Source organism: Papaver somniferum, chromosome 1, assembly GCF_003573695.1.
Source record: "Papaver somniferum cultivar HN1 chromosome 1, ASM357369v1, whole genome shotgun sequence".
NCBI lineage: Eukaryota > Viridiplantae > Streptophyta > Magnoliopsida > Ranunculales > Papaveraceae > Papaver > Papaver somniferum.
In genome coordinates, this window is record NC_039358.1 from 5,425,484 (window position 1) to 5,439,531 (window position 14,048).

General features: G+C 36.0%; 1 protein-coding gene across 4 annotated transcripts; it reads left to right on the forward strand.

The window, feature by feature from the left end:
* Positions 1–6,364: 6,364 nt before the first annotated feature.
* On the forward strand, positions 6,365–10,050 carry LOC113278247. Of its 4 annotated transcripts, none has more exons than XR_003325390.1 (5): positions 6,365–6,554; positions 6,871–8,650; positions 8,824–9,156; positions 9,477–9,612; positions 9,799–10,050. XR_003325390.1 is itself a non-coding variant. In XM_026527148.1 (4 exons), the coding sequence occupies exons 2-3, from the start codon at positions 6,916–6,918 to the stop codon at positions 9,144–9,146; spliced, it is 2,058 nt and encodes a 685-aa protein (XP_026382933.1). In that variant the 5' UTR covers positions 6,365–6,554; positions 6,871–6,915; the 3' UTR covers positions 9,147–9,156; positions 9,799–10,050. The 4 variants fall into 4 exon arrangements, 2 of the variants coding, with proteins under 2 accessions (XP_026382933.1, XP_026382937.1); XR_003325384.1 differs by having other exon boundaries at positions 9,522–9,612; XM_026527148.1 differs by lacking the exon at positions 9,477–9,612.
* Positions 10,051–14,048: the final 3,998 nt, after the last annotated feature.

A 14,048-nucleotide genomic window follows, 5' to 3' on the forward strand; every position in this document is an offset into this window, starting at 1 on the left:
GCGGAGGAGCATATAAGGATTTATTGGGTGGGTTAGGTATTGATGGGGAAGGGGTGAAGATGGTTGGAGTAGGTAAGGAAGTTGTAATTTTTTTTTTGTGGAGTGGGTGAGAAGTTGTTGAAATAAGTGGTGGTGGTGGGTTGTTTATAAGACGAAGGCTTTGGATGTTGTTGGTGTTGAAAGGCAAGAGCACTTTCCACTAAGCGTGCTAGGTAAAAATCCTGAGAGAGTATAGTTCGTTTGTGCATTTCTCCAGAATGGAGAATAATTTATTTCAACCCACATGAAGCTCATAAAGAAAATAATCTTCTTTAGGATTTGGATTGTTGAGAAGCATTAGAGCTTTAAGAGATTCAAACAATTTAAAATATTCATCCAGAGGATGTAAATGAGATAGTTTAATAAAAAATCCCACGAAATTATCAGTAGCTAAATCTTCTTTCACAGATGGAAGTTGAAAATTCAGACCAACAGATAGTATCTTTACCGGTCCGGAAATATTGAAACTAGGAGTTAGCCTTACCCTCCAAGTGGATAAAAGAACCTGGTATTCTGGTACAGACTTTAGTTGAAAAAATATCTCACTCTTATGGATCCAACCCCTAGGATTATCTCCACCAAATTTAGGAAAATCAATGTATTTAAGGATTCCTATTGCGTTTTAGCTGCTTCAATATTATATATAGATTCATGTATATGTAAATCAGTGAGTTTGTGCATCATAGTTGTCAGTTCTGTGGTTTTTGCATCCACATTTTTTATGGTTGGAACTCCCGTCATTTTTGAGAAGTACAAAATATACTTGATGATACCAAATTTCATGCACGAGCTTGATCTTGACAATACAATGGATGGAGATAGAGTAAAAAAAGGACACACAGTTCTTCGTAACCTCTACACTCAACTGAGCGCAGCCTTAGACTCAATTTCTCATCACATACCCACAAGTTCAATATATCATTGTCTTAAATAGAGAGAAGAAACCCCAACTGGCAAACCCTAAACTACCACATCCTTATCGTTAGAGGACTACTGGGGTCGAACTCACAAGCGTTGCTATCTCAAGCTTGTTTGTGAAGTTTAGTTGTCAAAACTATAAGTCTTGATTTTTAGTCTGCTTATAACTATGTCTCTGATTAGGATAGAATGTGTAGTTGAGCTTTAGACTTCACGACGTTCATCAATTGAAGACGAAAAACTATTAAGGGGATCTTGTGGAACTTCATCAATAAAAGGTATGTGGAGACTTGTACTCATCTATCACTCGAAAATATATTTTTATTCCATATCCTATTAAGACAAAAGTCGTATAACTATATAGACTTTCTAATATACACATTTGATATTTCGAGCTGAGTTTAACTCGCTTGTATCTTTCTCGAAATATGTGTTGGTAACATTTTGCTTTAACCAAGTTCATCTTATATTCTTTACAAAAGTCAAAAGATGATCATGTGAAAATCGCCTAATAACATCTTATATGATTTGTGTGAGACAGTCATTTGATGTAGACTCAGAATGTTTTTTATTGATTTTTTGATCACTTGAAAATTGCTTTTAAGTTAATAGTTTGTGTGAGACAGCTATTCTCGTCTTCCAAGAATTTTTGAAATAGAAGTTTAGAACAAATAACCATTTATTAGATACAACACAGTATGCGTACTTGTATGCTAACATTGCAAATATATTCCAAGTTCGGAAACTTGGTATGCATACCCATTTGTGTACTGATTTAACAGTTGAAGTCCGAGAACTATAGTATGCATACCAGTATGCCTACTTGTTTAACCGTTGAAGTCCGGGAACTATAGTATGCATACTTGTATGCGTACTAATTCAACTGAGGGTGGTCGTGAACGACAGTATGCGTACCCGTTTGCATACTGGCTAACAAGACCAAGTCCGGGAACTTAGGTGTGCGTAACCATTTGCATACCTAAGTGGGTTAAGCTCTAAAATAGGTTTACATACTCGTGAACAAATACATTTATATATTAAGGAATACAATCTTTGTAAACCGTGGCTATAAAGTTCATGAATCGATCCAAGTGAATCAAAACCTATTTTGCTTCAATTGTGTATTGTATACTTCTATGAGAATATAAACAATTTAACAACTCTGTAACTAGTTTCATTTGAGTCATTTGAACTAGTTGTGATTAAGATGAATAAGGTTGATATTAAAGTGTTCATATGGCTTACTTCAGTCAACTATTGTTGAGCCAGCAAAGTGCACACGTTTATGTACAGTTACCCATATCTAAATAAAGGCACATTTCGTTTGTGTATAACAAGCCAAGACAATCTAACAGTTGAAAGATATTGGCTTGAATCTAATCAGGTTCTCATCTAAAGGTGAGTATTGAATGCTTTGTGACCAAGGTAACATTGATTGCAAACCCTGATTTGAAAACTATATAGGGGAGAACTCTAGCAACTGGGAAACCTAATCCCCACACCTCTTGTGTGATATTAGTTGCGACTAGAGTCGATTCTCCTTTAACCTTATATTTTTCCAAAACCCTGTAGGTTAACGACTTAAATACTTCATTGGGATTCTGAAGCCAAATCCAACAATTGTCTTTGTAGTTGCGTATTCTGATGTTACTTTGTTCTATTAGATTGAGTACTATCTTCTTTAAGATTTTCTCGAGATTTATCTCCGATAGGTAAGATATAAAAAGTAATCACAAAGATCTTCGTCTCATTCTTTGTGATTCCATAATAACTTGTTCAACAACCATATCGTTAGATTATTGTGAGGTGATTGATATTATTAGGTTGTTCATCAGGGATATAAGTCTGGTGTATCAATTGGTTCATGTTCATCCTGATCTTGATTTATCAAAAGACGGAACAAAAACTCGTAGGTATTTCTGTGGGAGACAGATTTATCTATTCCAATGGATTTTTCTGTGTGAGACATATTTGTTTATCAAGTCTTCGACTTTGGGTCGTAACAACTCTTAGTTGTAGGTGAGATCATATAAGGGAATCAAGTGCGAAGAATCCGGCATGGTTCAAGAGGCGTAAGGAACGTGACTGTACCTTGATCAGTGTGTGATTGATTAAGGCTCAACTACTTTCCAGTCCGAATTTAATTCGTAGTAGGCTAGAGTTTGTAGCGGCTTAATACTGTGTGGTGTTCAAAACTGGACTAGGTCCCTGGATTTTTTCAGCATTTGTGGTTTCCTCGTTAACAAAACTTCTGGTGCCTGTTATCTCTTTTCCGCATTATATTTTTATATAATTGAATATCACAGGTTATGCGTAGTTCAATCAATTAGATAATTCAACCTTTGGTTGTTGATATAAATTGATTGACACTTGAATATTGGTATTTGGTACCATTCAAGTTGTTTCTCATAATAATCAGGCTCACAGATTCTATCTGTTTGATTTGCTGATTACAGAAATAGAGATATAACTCTTGGATGTATTTTTCTTGATTGAGTCTGACTGTCTAGTTGATTCTCTTGTATATATATTGGAGTTAGTCCATACAAACTTCCTAAACGAATACTGGGTGTGGTTGTTAGACCCCCGCTTTTTCACTTATATGTATGGAAACAACTACTTAATGATTAGCATTAAAAGCAAGTTAAGAAACAAGTGTAACCGCTAAACTCTAATAATTGAACAACCCAAAAAAACACATGCAGAGTTACTAAGGGGGGCCAAAACAACGACATGACACCCTCGTATTAACATGAATTTTTATATTCATGGGATTTCTCTCATGTTTTCCACGGTAACTACATGACGAATTTTCAAGAAACATATTATAGGGGCTCCAAGAAAAACGTTTTAAGGGCTTATATGGATTCAAATATTCTAAATGAAGATTATGGGTTTCTAATTCATAAGAAAAATACCAAAACACCCTTCATCCATTTACCCAACACTAATCATATCAAAAGATTTTTTTTTCTTTCCTCCCTCCCTTCCCCTCATCACCTCCATCGCCTCTTTTTCTTTAATTTTTTCTTCGATTAATTATCGATCCTCAAAATTATTCATCGTCGATTAATCCTCTATAAAAGAATCAAAAAACTCATCTTATTTCTTTTGTTTTTATTCCATGAATAGGTATGTTCGATCGAATTAGGTATTTGAAATACAGTTTCAAAACTGTCTACGGTTTGGAGTTCTTAATTTCCAAAACGTAAACACTATATACGGTTTGAAAAATTCATACTTCCAAACCGTATGTTATCCCTTAAGTAAAAATAGAAACCAAATTTCCCCACCGTTGGTTTGTCTGAGTTTTCTTACGATTTGATTCTCAAACCATAGATGAATTTTCCAGGAAAAATAAACAAACCCAATTTCCCTACTGTAGGCTACTAATTTTGTTCCGTAGATCCATGTGTGTTTACATACACTGAAACCGTATAGGGTGAGTACCGTGGGTATTGAAAGATGTAAATGATCCTGAGATCATCTACGATTTAGATACCACGCCGTACATGAAGACTATTGTGTGAATATACGGTTTGGTTTCTCGACCGTACGATTCCCTCGAATTTTCTACAGTTGGGAGATTCCAGATTTCTCAATCATAGGTTGTGCATACGGTTTGGAAATATGCCGTAATGATTCTTACGGATGGGAAATGAAGAACTCCCAACCTTACCCAAGTTCAGAAAAAAAAAAAATTCTAAATCTAACTTAATATAATTAAATTTTTCTGGCAATCAGAAGCAAAAATAAATTGTGATTTTTCTTAGTTTTTTCTTTTTATGATCGCTAACTTCATCGTGATGGAGAAAAAGAAGAGAGGAAGAAGAAGAAGAATAGATATAGTTTTTTTTATGATCATCATCATGATTTATGAATAAGAAGAGAATTGTCTTCATCATGATTTATGAATAAGAAGAAAAGGAGAAGATAATGACGATGAGCGGAAATGCAATGAAAAATACTCTTAAAAGAACCACACCTGCATTAGTGGGTCAATTCTTTCACATCTCAGCTACCCTTACCCATTCAGCCATACCTCCTGAAATCTAGCACCTTCTTGAGGAGTTCCAAGAGGTTTCCTCTGAACCAACCCACCTATCACCCCCAAGAAGCTTGGACCATAAAATCCAACTTAAACCCAAGGCTCAACCAGTCTCACTAACACCATACAAATGTCACTATATTCACAAGTCAGTGGTGGAATCATTGGTGCAAGAAATGCTTCAAACTGGCATTATTCAAAACAGCCAAAGTCCTTTTGCTTCTCATATACTTCCTGTGAAGAAAAAAGATAATAATTGGAGGTTCTGCGTGGATTATAGGAAGCTCAATGACATCACCATAAAAGATAAGTTCCTAATTCCCATCATTGATGAGTTATTAGATAAATTGCGTGGTGTTGTTATCTTCGCTAAGCTGGATTTAAGGTCAGGTTATTACCAAACAAGGGTGCATGTCCTAGACTATCATAAAAATGCATTTATGATAAACCAAAATATGACCACATAATGTATTATGTATCATTTGTGGTGGTTTGCATAATGGATATACATTTAATTTTCTAAAATTGTGCATAAAATGATTAATACCTCCGAATTTTTCGTAAAAACTCTAAATTTGATACTGTTGTTTACACTCGTTGTATAAATTTTTTTTATAAGTTTTCCGACGAGAAATTTTTTGTAAAATTCCAAGACACGGATTTTTAGATATGATATATTAAAATTTGCTTTTGGATATGTTATTTTTAGTAATGATACCCCAATAAAAGATTTTAGAGATTACTATTTCATGACCCAAATTTATCATTTTGTGAGCATTAGGAACCATTTAGTGGGAGCTAGGTTCGACTGTCAAACGGGAATACTCATACACCCGGCTCCCTTGGAGGGCGCATTTTATATCCGATTCATATTTTTCATTTGGGTTTTGTTATCTCGTGCACCCATGCACAAGATAAGAACCAATCATTGACATGTAAAATTAAATAAACAAATAAAATATAAGAAAGAGGATGATTTTTTGTTTATAGAATGCATTTGCAGAGAAAGAAATTCAAAAATTCATCAATATTTACATTCCCAAATGCAAACAAGCATTCTCTTTATATCATATAATTTTTTTCAAATTTCCGTGCGATTGTCTTTATCTTGTGCATCCACAGAACCCTTCTCATTTCAAACAAACTTCTGGAGAACTAACCGGTCAACCAAGTTCCCCTCTTAAATGACTTCGCTCAGAAAAGACGTGACGTGCTGCTGGGCATTGTGCAGTCTTAAAGTGAAGGCTTACTGAGATGATATTTGTCGCATATTGCACGCTAACTGGAGACACAAAAATATCCATCGGACAAAACAAAGAGACTACCAGAATCTCCGTTACTCTCTCTCTCTCTCTCTCTCTCTCTCTCTCTCTGATTAGTGCTGTACTTCTTCCCCTACCCTTTTATCTATATCTCTAAATTCATCACCTCCTTTGAGTGTCTCATAGTTTCTTCTTTACTGTTCTTCCCTTGGATATATCAAGCAGTAATCTTGTTGCCACAGAATCATACTCCCCTTCCTTCAAATCCACTCCGAGCTTGGTTTCAAGTAAGTCATTTCATACATTTTGATGCTTTTCTCATGGATTACTAGTAGTAGTAGCAAAATCAGTATGTTAATTAGCTTCCTTTTTTTGATTTAGATTAATGGGTTTTCTCTGATAGTAATGGGGTTTTGTTTTTCTTACATTTTTTTCCCTCACAAAACCCTCAATGATAAGATTTGTACAATGTCTAGTGTATCACAATGAATGAATTTTGGATAATACTTGAGGACAGATTTCCATTACACTTGCACTTATCTTTTCAGATTGTGGATGAATTTAATGGTGATGGACCTCATATACTGAATTATACTATTGCAGGACCGGGAAATTGGGTTTCGTAGCAGGACATTCCAATTTAAGCGAATGGCTAACCCGGCAGTGGTTACACACGACGTTCACTATACAGTTGTGGATATAAAAAAACAGCGAGTTAGCTGCAATTATTGTGGAAAGGAGATACAAGGTTCTTCTCGTCTTAAGGAACACTTGGGAGGAGTACCTCCTGATGTATTACCTTGTCTCGAAGTTCCAGAGGATGTGAAGGTACAAATGAAAAATGACGTAATGGAAAGAAGGAAAGCATATGCTAACAGCAAATTTCTTAAATCGCTCCAGTCGCATTCTCTACAGAAGAGGAAGTCCAGCTCCAACAACCCCAGTAACCAAAAAGACAACCTACAATTGTCAAGGACCAGAAAGCACTGCACTACAATTGTGTCTGGAATAAGAAAGAAAGATGAGAAGGCACAGAGTTTGATTTCCCCCGAAAAGTTGAATGCACAGAACACAGGGATGATTGAAAAACAAGATGAAGATAAGTCATCCAGGAAAATCCAAAGGTGTATAGGCAGATTCTTTTTTGAAAATGGTATAGACTTTATTGCTGCAAGCTCGCCAACTTTCCAGGAAATGATACATGCTTTTGTTGGACGTGGATCAGCGTTGTATAAGGTGCCTAGTTGTAATGATCTCAAGGGGTGGATTCTGCAGGAAGAACTGAAGGCATCACAAGAGTATGTGCGAGAAGTTGTGCACTCATGGGGAAGCACTGGATGTAGTATATTGCTGGATGGGTGGATGGATGGGAAAGGGAGAAATTTGATTAATTTTCTGATTGATAGCCCACGGGGTCCCATATTTATGAAATCTGCTGATGTGTCAGATATTTTAGGAGATGTGGTTGCCATGATCACATTGTTAACTGGTGTTATTGAGGAGGTTGGGGTGCAGAATGTTGTTCAGATTGTTTCATATACTACTCTTGGTTCACTGAGCACAGTGGGCAAAAAGTTGACGGAGAAATACGGGACTATATCTTGGACTGTTTGTGCATCTCACTGCATAGGCCTCATCTTGGAGAAGATAGGATTGCTGGATCCTTGGAGAGGTGTACTTGATAAGGCAAAGGATATTACAAAGTTCATTTACACCCATGAGACAGTTTTGAAGCTTATGAAGAAACACACTTCTGGGGTGGAGCTAGTCAGTTCTAGGAGGATCAGGTCGCTGATGCCATTTCTAATACTGGAGAGAATCGGGTCTCAAAAGAATAATTTGAAGATCATGTTTAGTTCGTTAGAATGGAAGAGCTCAGCCCTAGCTTCAACAGCTGATGGAACGCATGTGACTGATTTAGTCACTGGAGTGTCGTCTTTCTGGACTGAAGCCCAGATGCTTTTGAAGGGAAGTCTTCCACTCATACGTGCTCTGCATCTAATTAGTGGAGGAGACAGTAAACCCCAGTTGGGATACATATATGAAACAATGGACCAAGTAAAAGAGACGATTAAAGAGGAGTATGGAGACGAGAAAACTAAATATCAGCCTTTCTGGACAGCAATTGATGGGATCTGGAATAACCAACTCCATAACCCTATCCATTCTGCTGCCTGCATTTTAAACCCGAGTCTCCTTTACTCATCTGAGGACGTCGACGAAGATAATGAGATTAAGGATGGGCTTTCTCGCTGCATTGAGGGAATGGTAAAGGATAATCGTGCTCGATATTTAATATTGTTACAGTTGGATGACTATTTAGTGGCTAAGGGTGCTTTTGGCGAGGCGGTTGCTACTGATCAAAGAACAAAGCTTTCTCCAGGTTAGAAAATTCTCGACTCTTGTTTTCTTATTATTGGTGGAGTTTTATTTTTCTCTTAGTCTTAGGAGAGAGAAAAACATCTATTAACAGACAGTTCACTAGTCACTACTAGCCAATCCTCAGATATTTAATTGTATCAGATATTTGAATTGCGACTGCTTCTCTGCATGTAGTGAAGTGGTGGTCCTTGTATGGAGGTCAATGCCCTGAATTGCAAAGTTTTGCTATGCGAATTTTGAGTCAGACGTGTACTGGTGCCTCAAGATATGGTCTGAAGAGGAGTCTATCTGAGCAACTACATATGAATGGAAGGAACCCTGTAGAGCAGAAACAGTTGACTGATCTTACATTTGTTCATCATAATCTCCGGTTGCAAAATGCTGTATCTATTTCAATCACCGATTACAGAGATATATTTCTTGAAGAGATGGATCCATTGGATGAATGGGTTGGCGGAGGAGATGTTGAAAGAGTAAGCAGCTTAGCTAAATGGTGATTAAATTAAGGTATGTGAAACCGGATACTGATTTTCTTGTGTGAATTAAATTATGATGGTTACAGTACTCAAACCTGTATGGTCGACACATTTTAAGAGCAAAATCTTTTAGTTCTAGCTTTGAATTTTGGGTCGTTTTTTCCTTCTTAATGCTGTTTGCTGATTTTAAGTGATTTCAATGTTTCTATCGGTTGCATTATATGAGACTACAAGTCATTTGTTATTTAACTGTTCAGTTGGTAGAATTCACTGTTCTGCTATGTCATTGACTCGCCCAGTTTCTGCTGCTCTTACGTCTGACTAGCATGAAGTTTTTAATCTCTGGAACAGTGTTTCTGATAAGGGATTTGAATTTGATATCCGTTGGAAGTGCAGTTTGCTGGTTGTTCTGGAAAGGTTGATATGAGCTATTTTCCATTTTGATGAATATAGTTCTTGATACTCAAAGGTTTTATACCCACTTAAGGTACCATCTCACATTCAACAAGATACTAGTACAAGGAATCCTTTCAGATACTGTCTTCAAGGATGCTTTCCACAAGAACTCAATTATTTTTCACTAAAAAAATTCGAAGTGCGGGGATGATTTCAAGATTTTGTCATCACAGTAACTCAATTATGACATTGGTTTGATTCTGATGTCTTGCTGCAGGATCTGTGATTAGGTGCAAATCCTCTTTTGGCTTTTCCCCTTTTGCATTGAAGCTGCAGAAGTCATAACTCATCAAAATGCATCGGAGCGTAACATGTAAGAAGTTCTTTTTGCCGGAGATTGCAAATGAGATCAGTTTTGTCGCTTTTCAGTCGGCCTCAGTTTATGGAGTCACAGCCCTGACGGGTCTCTTCTTAGCTGTTGTAACATGTTAAAAACTCAAAACACCAATAGATGTGATTGAAAATTCAATTCTGCTTTCTGGAGTTCACATTCGATGGCATTAGCAATTTAGCATTGATGGATATGTGAATTTCACTGCTACGCAGCATGGGACTGATGGACGTATGTGCATCTCTATTTGCCGCATCAACCTGAATGATAATTATATTTTCTGTTGGTAACAGAATGGATCAGGTTGTGGCCTCTAAGTATGCTTTTACTTCCAAGGCACATCTAGGATCCAGATTATGGGTTTTTTCATGTATAAATTAAACAAATATAAAATTAATAACTCGAGTCACAAATAATCGGGAGTACAAAATGATTGAACTAGCTGATTCAGTTCCTGTGCTTTTGATTAAAGTGCACCATATCCAGTCACTGGACTGATATAGAGTAGATGAGGTGCAAATATAAAGAATCCTATTATTGGGGATTTAAACGGCTAGTTTTTTTTTTGGGCTGTATAGGATCGTGAAATAGTAATGCATAGAACTCCTTATCCTGGTATTTTATGTAATACCTAATGAACCCTTTGCTAATTGAATTGATTAAATTAACTAATCTGTATTAGTAAATGGATTACACTAATCAAATGATTAAACTTTTGGAAATTAAAACTTGATTTTACTTGATTTTGAAGAAGGGAAAAGGGTAATTTTGGTGAAATTTTTTTGAAAAAATTTGAAGAAAAATGATGAAACCCTTCGTCGCAAAACTCGGGATAACCTTATAATCAACTCCCAACATCAATTTTATTAATTCAAATCCGTTAAAAATCAGAGCAAGATCTGAATGTTTTACCTGTTACGGCTGGGAAAATGTGTCGAATCAACCGTGCTAATTACGGTTAGGATCTGAGGAACTCCCAGCACAGATGGGAAGTGAAGAACTTCTGGCCGTTATTTTTTCGAGAATCACCCGAGTATGTATTACGACTGGGTTAACATATTTTTCTCATTCGTAAATGAATATGTAGGTTGAGAAATTTTAAGTTTCAACATGAATACAAACTACGATTTAAAATTAGCAATACTTTCATTAAGTAGACCACAATAAAACCAATTACATACTTAATTGATCCCCATTACAAAGTATGTTTTAATAACATCCATTTCGATGTATCAAGAAATGTTTGATGATGGCGAATTAAGCTTCGAAGATGAAATTATAACCTTTCCATTTTCTCCATTCCTTATTAGCTTGAGCTACAATTTCTCCATCAATCTCACCTCTAAGTCGAAGTTGCTTGTACATACGAAGTAAAGTCACATATTCTTCCACTTTTTTGCGTATGTTTGAAAATCGAAGATACAATTCAACCCCATCGCGGTTGTTAGTGTTACCTGTTTCACTAAAAAAAAAATCTTACTCCAATACGATTGATTTGGTAGACCACCTTTCTTTCGTTCTTCTCCCCTATTTGGATAGCATAATACAAATTTTTTGCAAAGACATATGTCTTCTTCCAAAGTACAGTTGGGTTTATCCTTTGAGTACATTGCATTGACTATGTAGGAGTTTTGGTGGAGATTATTGATGTACAAGATGTGATTTTGATTAGGAATGAGTGGTTAAATGAAGGTTGAGTTATTTCAAGTTTAAATATGTGGTTGAACAGCTAGAAACTCATATAGATCAGTCTTCAAATGGATCTATTTTTCAAAATTCAAAAAAATAGCCGATATGATGTGATACAAAAGGAAATTATAGGTGATTACGTCTAGGAAATCGATAGGTCGACCAAGCCGTAATTAAGTATAAACCTGCTGGGTTTGTGGTGTGTCGGATTTACGGCTAGTATTTCTGGCCGTAAATAAGATTTGTTACTTTCTGTCAGAATTACGGCCTGGATATATAGCCGTAACCAGAAGTCATTTTATTTTTAGGTTATTGGAGTAATATACAACTAGATATTTCCCAATCATAACCAAATTACGGACGCAGTTCCTAACCATTCTTAGTTTACGGACATGAAAGAGAATGATCGACCAAGCCTTAAACTATAGTTGTAATTTTATGTCAGAATTACGGTTTGGAGTTCTAACCGTAACAAAGATACACGGCTTGGATATGTAGATGTAACTAGAAGTCATTTTATTTTTGGGTGACCAAATTAATATACGGCTAGGTATTTCCCATCCGTAAACATTACACGGATGGGTTTCCTAACCGTTTTCTTGGTAATGGCCGGGAATTTCTAACCGATAAAAAGTGCAAGTTTATTTGACATCAATTATATGCATTTGCGGTTAGGTTATGTGAAGCATCGACCTAGCCGAAAGTGCCCAAAATTTTCAATGATGTTGATTTTTTCCTCATTGTTCTTAAATTAGATAAATGGAAAGACTAACTGTTAGAGCACTGCTCGGTCGAACTCGCAAGCGTTACTATCTCAAGCTTGTTTGTCAATTTTAGTAATCAAAACTAAAAGTCTTGATTTCTAGACTACTTATAGCGATGTCTTAGACTAGGATAAATTGTGTAATTGAGCATTAGACTTCACGGTGTTCTTCATATGAAGACGAAGAATTAATAAGGAGAGCTTGTAGAACTTCATCAACAAAAGGTATGTGGAGACTAAAACTCATCTATCACTTGGAAAGTCTATTTCTACTTTATCTCCTATTTTGAGACAAAAGTGGTATTACTATATAATATTCGATTATACACATTTGAGATTTTGAGCTGAGTTTAACTCGCTTACATATTTCTCGAAATATGTGTTGAAAAGCTTTCGCTTCAACCAAGTTCATCTTATATTCTTGACGAAAGTCAAAAGATGGTCATGTGAAAATCTCCGCGTAACATCTTACATGGTTTGTGTGATACAATCATTTGGTGTAGACTTGGAATGTTTCGTAATGATTATTTCAATAACTTGAAAATTGCTTTGATGCTAATAGTTCGTGAAAACAGCTATGGTCATCCTCTAAGAATGTTTTAGTGATTGAAATAGAGAAATTGGATATAAGCATAGTATGCGTACTTGCATATATGTAATCCATGTCCGGGAACCATAGTATGCATACCCGTATGCATACATGTTGGTTTGTGAAAGTCCGGGTACCTAAGTACACATACCGGTACACGTACTGGCGTAAGGTATGGATCAAGGAATTTCTGCTGTGTTTGGAGGTATGTGTACCCGTTCGCATACTGGAGAACCCAAACTCAGTCCGGCTACTTAAGTATGCGTACCCAATTGCGTACTTGAGTAATTAAAGTTCTAGAATCGGTTTGTTCATGAACTAATACATTTATATAATAAGGAATGCAATCTTTGCAAACCGTGACTACAGTGTTCATGAACTGATTCGAGTGAATCAAACCTATTTTGCTTCAATATGTTCTTGTATACTTCTATGAGAATATAGAAATTGAACAACTCTGTAACTAATTTCATTTGAGTCATTTTAACTAGTTGTGGTTAAGATGAATAAGGTTGATATGAGAGTGTTCATATAGATAACTTCGGTTAACTACTGTTGAGCCAACCTGGTGTACACGATTAGGTACGGTTATTCAAACCTAAATGAAGGTACATTTCATTTGTGTATAACAAGCTAAGTTCGATCTAACGATTGAAATATATTATCTTGAGTCTAATCAGGTTTTCATCCAACGGTGAATATTGAATGCTCTGTTACCAAGGTAACTTAGATTGCAAACCCTGATTTAAAAACTATATAAGGGGGAACTCTAGAAACTTGGAAAACTAATCCGCACACCTTCTGCGTGATACTAGTTGCGATTAGAGTCGATTCTACATTAACCTTAGATTTTTCATGAAACCATGTAGGTTAACGAATTGAAGACTTCATTGGGATTATGAAGCCAGACGCAACTATTTTCTAGGTAGTTGCGTGTTCTGATCTTACTTCTACTATCGTGATTGAGTATTATTTTTGCTAAGATTTGCTTGAGGTTTATCTCCGATAGGTAAGATTAAAAGAAGTCACAAACATCTTCGTCTCATTGTTTGTGATTCCACGATATCTTGTTTCGCTTCCATACGATTAAGATTA